Raw genomic sequence first — 13093 nt, 5'->3', positions numbered from 1 at the left:
CACCCCACTAACTACCTTGATTATAGCAAGCTCAGATGCTCATAAGCCTAGTACTTATTATACAGCAGGAACTTCTTATTGTAACATTTGTTAATGTCTGTTATGTACTTCGCAGATAAAGATTCTAGTTGTCTACTGATGTACTATGTTCTTCATCTGTAAATATGTTTGTAATTAATTTGCAATTTTAAACAAATTGTTAATCGCTATGTAATCCAATGTAACTACTGTCTGGTTTATTTTAACTGTGGAGCTTTTCTCCCCCGGCCTCCACTGAAAATGGACCTACGTCCAGTCGGACACTCCTGGACAACAAATGTAAATAAATAAATAAATGTATGTACATACACATATATAGGTATGTATGTATGTATATCTAATCTATATATATATATGTATATATAGTTCTACATACATAGAGATATCTTTGTATATCTTTATCTATATATATATATATATATATATATATATATATGTATCTATATCTAGTTTTTTATATATATATATATATATATATATATATGTATATATATTTTTTTTAGATATATATATATATATATATCTATACACACACACACACTCACGTCTGTGACTGTGCGTGTGTATGTATTTATGTTTTCACACACGTACATATTCATATATGTCTTATTTTTGATTATTATTTAATAAAATGTGTATTTGTAGGCAGGTTAAAATATATAGTAAGTTCTGCAGTGACTGTTGCTAATAGATTCTTTTTTTTTTCTATTTAAAAACAAAACTGTGGGCTGTGGTACAAACTAATCTTTTTGTATATACTGTCAGTGTAATTTATTTATCTTCTGTATTCAGGACAGTTTAAACTGCTTGAACAAGATCGTGATGTCAAAGAGCCTGTGCAGTATTTCAACAGTGTGGAGGAGGTGGCAAAAGCATTCCCAGAGCGAGTTTACGTCATGGAGGAAATAACATTCAATGTTAAGGTCAGCTCAAAGAATAAATGTTTACCAGTGTATGAAAAATGAAGTATTTTAACTCCTGCTGAACTCCCTCATATTTCAAACATTTTTACTGGCTAGTGTGAATGAACATGATGGTAGTCTGCTTCATTCTTAATAATCTTCATTCTGTTTCATTGCCTTTGTTGTTTTTATAACTTGGCGATGCTTCTCCAAAATGTTCCAGTGTGTACATCACCAAATGAACTTCTAAAAGTATTAGTTCACTAACCATCATGGAACATTTCAGATCACTGTTGGAATAAAGTCTACAGGCGAGTAGGTAGCCTGTTTTATGAGCTAAAAAAATATACATTTTGTCGTTTGCGGCTCTGTGTCTTGATGCTTTGCTCAGTCTGCACACACTGTTCTTCACTTGCTGCTGCTGTGTTTTTTTACAAAGTAGAACTAAAGCACATCAACTACTGATCATTAGTTTTTCTTACTTAGTGGCTCTCTTTGGAATGTACTGGTGCGGTTCACTTAGCAGCTGAATTAAGTTTAATTGCAGGAATGGAAAATTTGTAGACTTCCTTAACATATGATGCATTTGTAAAGCTATATTCCTCTCTTATTCCCTGTACATTGCCCACCCAGTTTATTTTCTGTACAGAAATCAAGAACTCCTTGGAACTGTGTATTTATTCATTATCCAGTTGGCCTAGTTCAAGGATTGAGCGAGTGTCCTGTCCAGTAGTGGCTATCACCTGAAGCAGTGAATTTAGGTTTGATTCACGGAAATCATGTTCTGTACACTACAAACTTCCATTAAATGCAATCAGAGGTGTGATGTACTTTAGGCATGAGACGGACTACACCTGGTTGTCATTGCTGGTCCTTAACAAGAATATGGGCTAAATCACAACTTGTAATCAGGATTTGTCTACGGTCTCCAATATACCTGCCTTTGCTGTTCTTTGCTAGCCTGCCACAAACTTTATATTTAGCTGTTCCCAGTGACAGAGAACAGAGACAGTCATAGATTAACAGTTAAGTTCAACCTATATAAATAAAAAGGTAGAATAAATATTCTAAAAAAACTCAAAAACGGCTACTTCGGAGGCGTAAAACACCAAACAATAGTTTAATAGTCACAGAAACCAATACGTACACAAAGTAAGGTTAAGCTATTTTCGTCCGGTAGGTTCAACGGACTTCTTTAGACAAACAAATGAGAGCAAGCACATTAAAAAAACACACAGCAACCCTTTCCATCATCTGTTACAGCCAATCAAAACACAATAAAGTCAATCGACACTATAAACGTCTGTATAGAGAGCTTTCCACCCTTATAAAATGCTGTTGAATGTAAACGGTACCTTTAAACCAAATACAATAAAACCTATCTAAGTCACTGTTACTCAAACACAACTTGTTCATACTCTGGGCAAACACCACTGTACAGACAGTGGTGACATGTGGTAGATAAAATATACTTAAGGTAGGCTAAATAAGAACCAAACCTATAGTTACTATATTAGTTAATAAAACCAAGAAAACGCACACATGATAAAGTGTGCAAAACTGGATGAAAATGCAATGTAAAAAAGTATAAATAAAACTATAATTCTAATGTTATTGCTTACATACTAATAAATATATATATAAACAAGTAATCCTAACTACTCATCCTTACTGTGTCTATCTGGCAAGACTTCTCAATTTTAGGACACTAGAGATTGACACAACCTCATTAAGGCCTGGCTTTCTACTAGAGTCCAAGTGCAATTGCCACAGTACCTCCTGACTCTCCAACTGTAAACTCACGGCACCTCCTCTATCATCCCTCACTAACTGTTCAATAACCCTGAAATTAAAAGTGTGACCCGGGTTACCGCCACAATGTCTTGCCAGAGCATTTTCATTCCTGGCCTTTGATATACTATGGATGTGTTCGTAAACCTTCTCCTTTAGTTTTCTGTCAGTCTTGCCGATATAAAAAGCCAGGCAAGACTGACATTGGGCGAGATATACAACAGACCTGGTGTTGCAGTTAAACCTCCCATAGAAAGTGAACATTTCACCTTGTATAGAAAAAGTGGAACTCGCAGCCATGTGTCTACACAGGCTGCAACCCTCACACTTATACATACCAGGTGTACACACAAAAACCTGTCTAGAATGTTCCACCAGTGCCTTCAAGTTCTTACCCCTCTTGAAGACTACCGTAGGTTTCCCACCCAGCTTAGACACAAGTTCTTCCTCTATGGAAAAAAATCCTCCAATTTTTAAGAATAATGCTTCTTATAGAGCAGACGTCTCTGCTAAAGTGGATGATGAAACAGGTTCGGAACCCTAGGGGATAATACAGTTAGATAATCAAGAGTAGATTTATCTATCAGACCTTCTTTGAAACAGTCTTCCAAATAAGAATAAATGTCCCTGTGGGCTCTGTTCACTCCATTAATGCTAGATTTCCTATATATACTGCTAGCCAACACTTTCTTCATTCGTACACTATAGTCAAGAGTGTCCATAATTACGAGACCTCCCCCTTTGTCGGGTTTTAACACTCGAAGGGGTAAAGATCTCAGATGGTTCAGAGCTGAACGTTCTTGGTGACTAATGTTCAACATACCTCCCCTTTGATGTGTTTTGACCAAATCCTTACGTTTTAATTCACACATTGTTTAAAAAAAAATAGTAACCAAGGGTGGACAGAGGGGTTGAAAGTGCTCACTACCCTCAAGTCGTTACTTTCCATATGATTGTTTCCATACATAAGTTTTAAATTTAATTTACGTATATACATTTTCAAGTCTACTTAAGTCATTGGTAAATTGCATCAGGTGGTTGGAACAAAGGTAAGACCCTTTGCAAAAAGTTTGACCAACAAAGGGTCTATCTCAAACCTGGAAAAGTTAAAAATGTTAAAGTCACCTGTTTGGTTAACAAGTTTTTCAAAATTCCCTTTATTCATGTTTGCAACATTTAGACCAGTGTTCGTTACTTCTTCTTCCTGTTGGTGTTGCGGTTGTTGACGTTTTTGGTCGCCCCCTGGTATTCTAACCTTCTGGGAGTTCTGATTTACCTCCTGCTGAAAAACCTGTTGCTCATTCAACTGATGGCAGTTCATGTTAACTCAGTTAATATTCGTGGTGAGATTGGATGTCTCCATCACACAGTCACCAGCAATGTTCATGTTATCAAGACGCTGGTCAATTGCGTGTGATGCTGGTTCATTTACTACACCTCTACCATCAAGGTTGTCAGTCACAATGGACTGACCAATAACGTTCCTAAGTGGTGAGGGGCATGGTTGAGGGTAAGCCACCCCGTTTTTGTAATCTGCCAAGTCGTGGTTAAGCTTTTTCATCTTGATGTTCATGTTTTTTAACATCTGTTGGTTGATTGAACTAAAAATCCTCTTATAGTCGTAAGTATATCTATGAAAGTCAGTGTGTGCTTGAATGTCACTGTCCATTTTGCCAATCTCCGATACCATCCCCTCGATCTCCAGTTGGTAATGTTTTACCATCAAGGCAATAAGCTCCAAATCGTGCCTGTTAAACATAGCTACTAACTCACTGTGAAACACAGATCCAGGTTCCAAACCATTGGGATACTGCCAAGAATGTAGTCCTTTAGGTAATACCTATTCTTTGTTGCATTCTTCAAAGTATCCCACCTCCAACTGCAATTTCCTCGACTTAAAAAGCTCCTTAACGAAAGCCACCAACATACTTGCCAGCATTCCACTTCCTCCAGCCATTGGCTTCTGAACACAGACCCATGGGTCTCTTAAAGGTGGGTGCTTCTTTAATCCAACTGAGGACGTCAGGAGCCCCAATAAGCCCCAAGGATCTGGCAGCTTTACTTACACTAGTACGATTAAGGTTCACCACCACAGATTGAGTCACACTGTTCACCTGTGGTCTGCACTCACCCAATTGAGTGCTCATAAGTGGGTTCACTTAGGGTTCATTGTTAACAGAACTAACCAGTGCTTGCGAGTCATTCAATCTCTGTTGACTCAAACCATCCACCCTCTGGATAAGGTCAGTCAGCCGTTAACTCATCACAGTATTAAGTGTAGTCAGGTTACCAATATCACTAGACCCAGAGTCATTGGAAACCAATGGTTCAGGTAATAAATTGTGGATGACATGTTTATACTGTTTAGGGGTGACATCCTAGCGACTCATATTTGCTGCATCCAGGACTGTATGTAAGCTTCAGAGCCCCCCCCCCAAGCCTTCTGTGTTGGAGGGAAGCTTTCTAGCTTATCAGTGGGAGTGGTAAATCTGTCTACCACATAAGGAGTGGTTCTGGCTCAGAAATTGTAGTTATCGGCCGTTTGGGCAGTTTTTCCATCTCTCTCAACTTTCTGATTTAAATGCCCGCATTTGCACTTGTTTCCCCCCTTTCCTGTAACTAGTTTAGTCCAGATACAGATTCTTAGTTTTAGCACTTGAATTTGCTTATTCGTGCTCAGCACTTGTTCAGAACTTGTTGTAAGCACTAAATAACCTACTAATTACTACAGCACTCAACCTTCCTCATTACCTAGATGAAAACAGTTTTGGTACTTACTTTCCTCACTTGCTTAGAGAAAAACAGCTCTTGTACTCACTTTCCTCACTTATCTAGAGGAAAATAGTTTTTTTATTCAGACATGTCCAAGGGTCAGCTCCCAGTGTTCTCTCCTGTCTATTTGATGGATCTGGGCATCTTGGGGCAATGTAGAAATTGCCTCATGTACACAGACAACCCTCTCCTCCTACCACCCAACACTACAACCTGTGAGAGATGCACTTATCTAGCCAAACTGGAGGTAAAGCTCTTTCCAATCAAGACTGAACTTGACAGACAAGAGAAGGTAAACACTTGCACCACACCACACTCATCACATAGAATCACTAAATCTACACCACCAAAATCCACACATAGTAACACAAAAACATTTGTGGAGGCTCTCAATAATAATCTGTCTAAGAAACAGAGACCTCCAAAGCAGAAACGCAAGCAACCTCCATCCCCCAACACAACCCAAATAACACATAGCCCGCAGACTCAGTGTGCCACTCAACCACAGCCAATAAGGCAAAACAACGTACGCAACACACTAGGCATAGGTGACTCTATAGTCAGGCACACTGATGTCCCACTCACCAGGCTAAACAAGGAGAAGGTTACTGTCAGCTTCCTGTCAGGTGCCAGGATCCACCACATAACCCACACACTCAGGTCACTCCACAACAAGCACAAATATGACTTTGTCATTGTCCATGTTAGTGTGAACGACCTGAGACGTACCTCCCTGGACTACATGAAAAGAGACATGGAAGAGCTCTCCGATCTTGTAGCCTAGGCAGGTATGACCCTAGCCCTGAGTAGCATTCTGCCATCACCCAGAATGATGCTGCAGCACAAGGACAAAATGATTGACTTCAACAATGGGCTAAGCTTCTGGTGCCATTCTAGAGGGATCCAGTATCTGTCTGTCTGGGATGACATGGTCGACAGACCACGATGCTTTGCCAGAGATGGCCTTCACCTGTCACCCCTGGGATTCCGGATACTGGCTAAGGATGTTCTTCATCTCACATTGCTGCAGTCCTTACATATGGGTAGTCCACTGTCCTCGGTCGGCCCGAATACCAAAGTATTAGGCTGACATCGGTCAAGGCGCTTAAAACTGACATCAGGACGTCAGGGTACTAAAGCGCATGACCGACGTCATTTCCTCAGTCTTTTTTGCCGCATGGTCCGATGCAGAAGCAGCGTTGCAATTGCCGTTCGGCGTTCTGAAATTTTTCGAATTCGGAGTTTCAGACCGAATCCAAGTTGGCTAAGTACCCCGTTGGGGAATATTTTGTTTTTTTCTTGCCTCAGTGTTTTACCGGATGTCAGAAAAAGTGAATAACTGTATTTCTTGTGGGAAACAGATACCGCATAGGGATTATCATTCTTTGTGTATTCCTTGTTTGGGGCCTGAGCACGACGTTGTTGGGTGTCGCTTTTGTGCTAGGTTCAATAAACGCACTATTAAGCGAAGGTTAGATTGTGCTAGGCTGGTCTTTGGGAAGCGGTGCAATTATAATATGCCGTCGGATTCTCTGGCGCCCGCTTCTGCGAAGAAGCGCAAAGACAAAGCAGTTAAACCCAGGCAAGATGAGTCGTCCGTTCCGGACGCCGGTTCTTTAGAGGCTTCAGTGGAACCGGTGGTTCCGACGGAGACTTCTCTGGAGTCTCAGGGGGAGACGTTGATTTTGCAGGAGGTGGTCTCTCAGGAGGCAGGTCAGGCTGAAGGGGCTTCTCAAGTTACTGTACTCCCCTCCCTTCCTAGGGTGGTTAGGCCTTCTCCTTCTATTTCCAAGGCTTCTCCCAGAGGCAGGCCAGTTTTAGCTTCTGTTGGTGTCACTCCTAGTTCATCAGGGTCTGTGCCTAAGAAGCACATGCTTAAAATGGCAGAAGATTTGATTACTCTGATTAGAGGTTCATTGCCCCCACCTGATAAGAGGCCTAGGGTGGAGCCAGAGTTGGGAGGTTTTGAGCAGGCTTCGGATGTTTCAGAGTCTTCAGCTGAAGACTTGCAGGAGTACTCTCCTTATTCTGATTCGGATGCAGATGATTCCACTCCTGCTTCTCCTCCAGAGGATTTTTCTTTTTCAGAGACACTTCATTCTATGAGGGAACATTTTAAGTGGGAAGGTCAGGACTTCTCTGATTCTCGGAAAAGGCTTAGGGAATTTTTGCTGTTACCCCAGCATAGGCCCTTGGCTATACCCCCTGTTCTGGATGTTGTGGAAGATGTGTTTGCAGAGGCTTCACTTAATCCTGATTCTCTGCCTCCTGCTCCTGTTAAACCGGATAGGTATTACAGGGTGCCTGAGGCTCATAAATATCTTTATAAGAGTCCTAGGGCGGACCCAGAAACTATTAGTCAGGGACCTAAGGGGGTCAAGGCCTCTGTTGTAAAAAATCCAGTTCCTCTAGATAAAGAAGCCAGAGCTTTGGATAGATGGGGAAAGAAGGTCTATACATCTTCTACCTTAGCTATGAGGGCTTTGAATTGCCAGTTTCATATGCTGAAATATCAAAACTTTCTTCTTTCTCAATTGAAGTCTAAGGTGGATGCTCTGGTGGAAGGCATTGAGTGTAAAGAATTACAAGATTTGGTGCATGTCTCTGAACAGGTGGGTAAGCATTCATTACAGTGTGGTTTTGATGCTGTGCAGGCCTCGTCTAGGGTGGCTGCCACTGGCTCAGTTCTTCGCAGGCACGCCTGGCTGAAGGATCAGAATTTATCTGACCATGTTAAGACAAGGATTTTGGATGCTCCTTTGCAGTCTGATGTGTTGTTTGGTTCACCTGTGGAGTCAGTCTTGAAGAAAATGGAAGACAAGGCTAAGTCTATGCAGGCTGATAAAGATTTTTGCAAGTTCAGCCTCCAGTTTAGTAGGAATTGGCCTGCTAAGGGGTGGACGTATCCTTCTTATGATTCTCAGTCTAGGGGTAGATCTAGACGTGGTAGGGGCAGGGCTCAGAGTTCTTTTAGACCTAGAACAGGGAGTTCACCTGCACAATCTTCGGGCGAGGGCAGGGGCCAGTCCTTTCGTAAACAGGCCCAATGACCTACTTTTTCAGCTGCCAGATCCTTCTTGCCTGGCAGCACCTTTGGGAGGAAGGTTAGCACTCTTCAAGGAAAATTGGATGTTGATTACCCAAGACAAATGGGTATTGGATATCATACACCAGGGTTACAAGTTTTATTTCCATACCTTGCCTCCTTTCAAAGGCATGCCGGACGTTCCTCCTCAGCAAAGACTAGAGGCTCACAAACAAATTTCTCTACTGCTTCAAATAAGGGCCATACAATCGGTCCCTCTGCCAGAAGTGGGCCTAGGATTTTATTCTCGCCTGTTTCTAGTACCAAAGAAAGGAAACACATGGAGACCAATTTTGGATTTATCTATCCTCAACACATATCTGGACATTCCCAAGTTCAAAATGTTGACGTTACAACAGCTTTTACCTCTGCTGGGCAAAGATCACTGGATGGTGACTCTGGATCTCAAGGAAGCTTACCTTCATGTTCCTATCAGGCCCAGTTGCAGGAAGTATCTGCGTTTTCGGGCTGGGACTTCACATTATCAGTTCTCTGCATTGCCCTTTGGCTTATCTACTGCGCCCAGAGTGTTCACAAAGGTTCTGGCTCCAGTGGTAGCTTTCTTCAGGCTAAGAGGAATACAAATCTATCCTTATTTGGACGATTGCCTGATTCTGGCCCAAGAAAAGGACGAACTTCTTCATCATTTACAGTATGTGATGGCAGTGTTAAGATGCCTGGGGTATTCTGTGAACGAAATAAAGTCCAGTCTAGTACCCTCTCAGGACATGTGCTTTCTGGGTGTGAGACTGAATACAGCATCCCAGATGGCCTTTTTGACCCCGGACAAACAAAAGAATCTTTCTCTTTACTTCCACCAATTGTCTCGTCTGTCCAGGCTGACTGCAAGGACAGTCCTTCAAGCCTTGGGGTTCATGGCATCTTGTATTCTGGTACTTCCCAATGCCAAACTGCATATGAGGAAGCTACAATGGTATCTCAAGAATGTATGGACACAGCACTGCCAAGATTTGGACACTGTCATTCAGATAATACCTTGCATTCAAAAGGAATTTTTGTGGTGGGCTCGGGAATGTCACCTAAACAAGGGACTCTCTGTGACCCGGCCAGAGGCGAGTCAGTTTTTAACGACAGATGCCTCAGACAAAGCTTGGGGAGCTCATCTAAATGGAAAATGGGTACAAGACACGTGGCCTGCCAGACTTCAACATCTACATATCAACTTGAAGGAGATGTTAGCAGTCCAATTTGCATTGATAGCTTTCAAGGATTTACTTCTTCCAGGGCAGGTGTTGATTCAAACAGACAACACAACTGTCATGTGGTACATCAACAAGCAAGGGGGAACGCATTCTTATCCTCTATGCAGACAAGCAATGATTTTGTGGGAGATTGCTCTCAGTTTACAGCTAAATCTTCAGGCAAGGTTTCTGCCAGGAGCACAGAACTCCTTAGCAGATGTGTTGAGCAGACAAATTATGGATCCCCACGAGTGGAAATTGGATCCTCATGTATTTCAGAGATTGACAGTGTTATGGGGAACTCCAGACATAGATCTGTTCGCTTCTCCACTAAATTACCAGCTGCCAAAGTTTTGCACAAAAAGGTTTCATCCCACAGATTGGAAAGTGGATGCTCTCTCATTCAATTGGAGCAATCTTCACGTGTATGCCTTTCCACCTCTGCCTCTCCTCCCAAAGGTACTCCTGAAGGTCAGACAGGACAAGCCAAACATGATTTTAATAGCTCCAGATTGGCCTCGACAGCACTGGTACCCATTACTGAGAAGTCTGGTACGGGAGCCTCCATGTCCTTTGCCTTCGATTCCTCACCTGCTGTCTCAGGAGAACAGTCATTTACTCAATGTCAAACTTCATTCTCTACATCTGACAGCCTGGCATATTCTGTTTTAAACCCTGGAGGGTCTCAGCTTCCACAACAAGTTTTGGATGTTATTTTGGAGGCCAGAAGGCCTAGTACAAGGAAAGTTTACGCAGATAAATGGAGGAGATTTTTATTTTGGAGTACAGCAAAGGACTTTGATGTTTCTAAACCTAATTTAAGTGTTGCGCTTCAATACCTTACTGAGTTATTGGACAAAAGTTTGTCCTTCTCCTCTATAAAGGTTCATGCTGCAGCAATTTCTGCTCACTATGACTGTGACCCACCATTATTTTCTCAGCCTTTGTTTAAGCAATTCCTTAGAGGAGCAAAGAATATAAGACCCCCACGTAGAGCTCCTACTCCTGCTTGGGATCTCAATTTTGTGTTGGAGAAACTCACTCTACAACCTTTTGAGCCTGCAGCATCTGCAGAGTTTAAATATTTATCATGGAAGACTGCTTTTTTGTTGGCCATTACCTCTGCGAGAAGGGTTTCTGAATTACAGGCCCTTATGGCAGTTGAGCCTTTCTTAATTTTCCACAAGGATAGGGTGTCTTTGCGTACTAACCCTTCTTTTATGCCTAAAGTGGTTTCTAGTGTGGCTTTAAACCAAACTATTCATTTGCCTACTTTTTATGCAAACCCCAAAATAAAGGGGAAAGGATTTTGCACACTTTGGATATACACAGACAGTTGCGATATTATTTGAGCAGAACTAAAGGGTTCAGGCAGTCTCAGCAGTTGTTTGTTTCTTTTGCTGTGGGTTCTCAGGGCAAACCTGTTTCAAAACAAACTATTTCTAAGTGGATTGGTTTTTGTATTGCTTTCTGTTATTCCCATCATGGTAAGGAAATTCCAGCTGGGATTAGGCCTCATTCCACTAGGGCTACTGCCACTTCTACAGCTTTTTACGGGGGGTGGCTACTAAAGATATTTTGGAAGCAGCTACTTGGAGTTCAGTGCATACTTTCTCTAAGCATTACCACCTTCCACTTTACTCTAAATCTAGGGCTGGATTTGCCACTGCAATTTTACAGGGCATTTTGGCAGCTCCTAATGCTTTATAGTTTTGCCATCCTCCCTTACCTCTGCTTTGGGATTCTACCCATATGTAAGGACTGCAGCAATGTGAGATGAAGAACATAGTACAGTTTTGTACCTACCATAAATGTAGATGTTCAAAGATCCACATTGCTACAGTCCAATTTACCCTCCCTCCTTCCCCTCTGTTGTTGAAGGTGGTGGTGTGGTTTGTATTGTACATATTGTAAATATGGTTAGTGCACGGGTGGTTGGTTAGTTTTTGCTGGTTTTGGGCTTTGGCCTTTCTTGTTAGGGCCTTCTGACATCTGGGGCAAGAAAAGACTGAGGAAATGACGTCGGCCATGCGCTTTAGTACCCTGACGTCCTGATGTCAGTTTTAAGCGCCTTGACCGACGTCAGCCTAATACTTTGGTATTCGGGCCGACCGAGGACAGCGGACTACCCATATGTAAGGACTGCAGCAATGTGGATCTTCGAACATCTACATTTATGGTAGGTACAAAACTGTACTTTTTTGCCACCCCTATAGTGCCTTTTTTAGGCAATGTTCAAATGATAAATTCACCACCATAACAGGAACAGGCAAGCAAAAACTGAGGGTGATGCTACTCACTGCTAGTAGTCTAAATGTCAAAATGCACTCACTCGAGGCACTCCTTAAAATGGAGAACATCGATATCTGTGCAGTGACTGAGACCTGGTTCAAGGCTTCAGAGAGCACCCCTGAACTCCCAGGCTATAACTTATACCACACTTTTCGGACATTTAACCTGGACCGGAAAATCCAAGGCGGAGGTGTGTCCATATTCATTAAGGATATCCACATCTCCAGGCTAGTTGCTCAGCATAATGCAGCCGGGGTTATCCAAGTGCAACTAACTCTAGGCAAAACTGCAATCCAAATTGTAGCTTGCTACAGATCACCCACCATGCCCCAGGATTCCCACTCCTCTTTTCTTGATGTACTGGAAAATATCAGGGTTCAACCAAACACCCTAATAACTACCCCACCATTAACTGGGAAAACTACTCATGTACCAACTCCTTCGCTCAACACTTTCTGGAAGTCATAAACTCCAATGCCCTGGATCAACTTATCCACACCCCCACCAGGGGCAACAATATCCTAGATCTAGTCATTACCAACATGAGTGACCGGTGTTCCACACCTGAAGTCAACGCCTCATTGGTCCAGTCCGACCATAAGCTAATTACCCTAGAGATCCACATCCTGCCCCAACCCCCATTAAGGAAACCATGGTAAAAAATTTCTCCAAAGCCAACTTCATGCTTCTTAAGACAGAAGTGGTGAACTTCATGACACCCATGCAGATGGACAATACAGTTACGACTACCGAATCCTACACAATTGCACTTTATAAGCACTTACATGAGTGCATGGATTGTGCTATCCCAAACGGAACCAAGACACTATCCTCCAAAAAAAGGAAGCCAGTTTGGTGGTCCCCTGCCGTAAACAAACTGTACAACAGAAGGAAGAAACTATTTCAAAAGAAAGTAAAATCCCATGAGTGGAGGAGCTCCCTTGTCAGCCTCAGTAAGAAGCTGAGATCCCTGATAAAATCCTCCAAAGCTAGTTACAAAAACAAAATCA

The 13093-nt window shown here is 42.1% G+C and overlaps 1 protein-coding gene across 1 annotated transcript in view; it reads left to right on the top strand.

The window, feature by feature from the left end:
- GAREM1 (GRB2 associated regulator of MAPK1 subtype 1) overlaps window positions 1-13093 on the top strand; it is a 2177677-nt gene that overhangs the window by 1609744 nt on the left and 554840 nt on the right. The window contains exon 3 of the mRNA XM_044059797.1: window positions 832-962. Coding sequence (XP_043915732.1) covers window positions 832-962 — 131 coding nt within the window. The remainder of the gene's footprint in view (window positions 1-831; window positions 963-13093) is intronic.

This window comes from Protopterus annectens, chromosome 17.part0, assembly GCF_019279795.1.
Source record: "Protopterus annectens isolate FY-2018-M chromosome 17.part0, PAN1.0, whole genome shotgun sequence".
NCBI classification, from domain to species: Eukaryota; Metazoa; Chordata; order Ceratodontiformes; family Protopteridae; genus Protopterus; species Protopterus annectens.
This window is presented reverse-complemented; position numbering and strand designations above follow the sequence as displayed.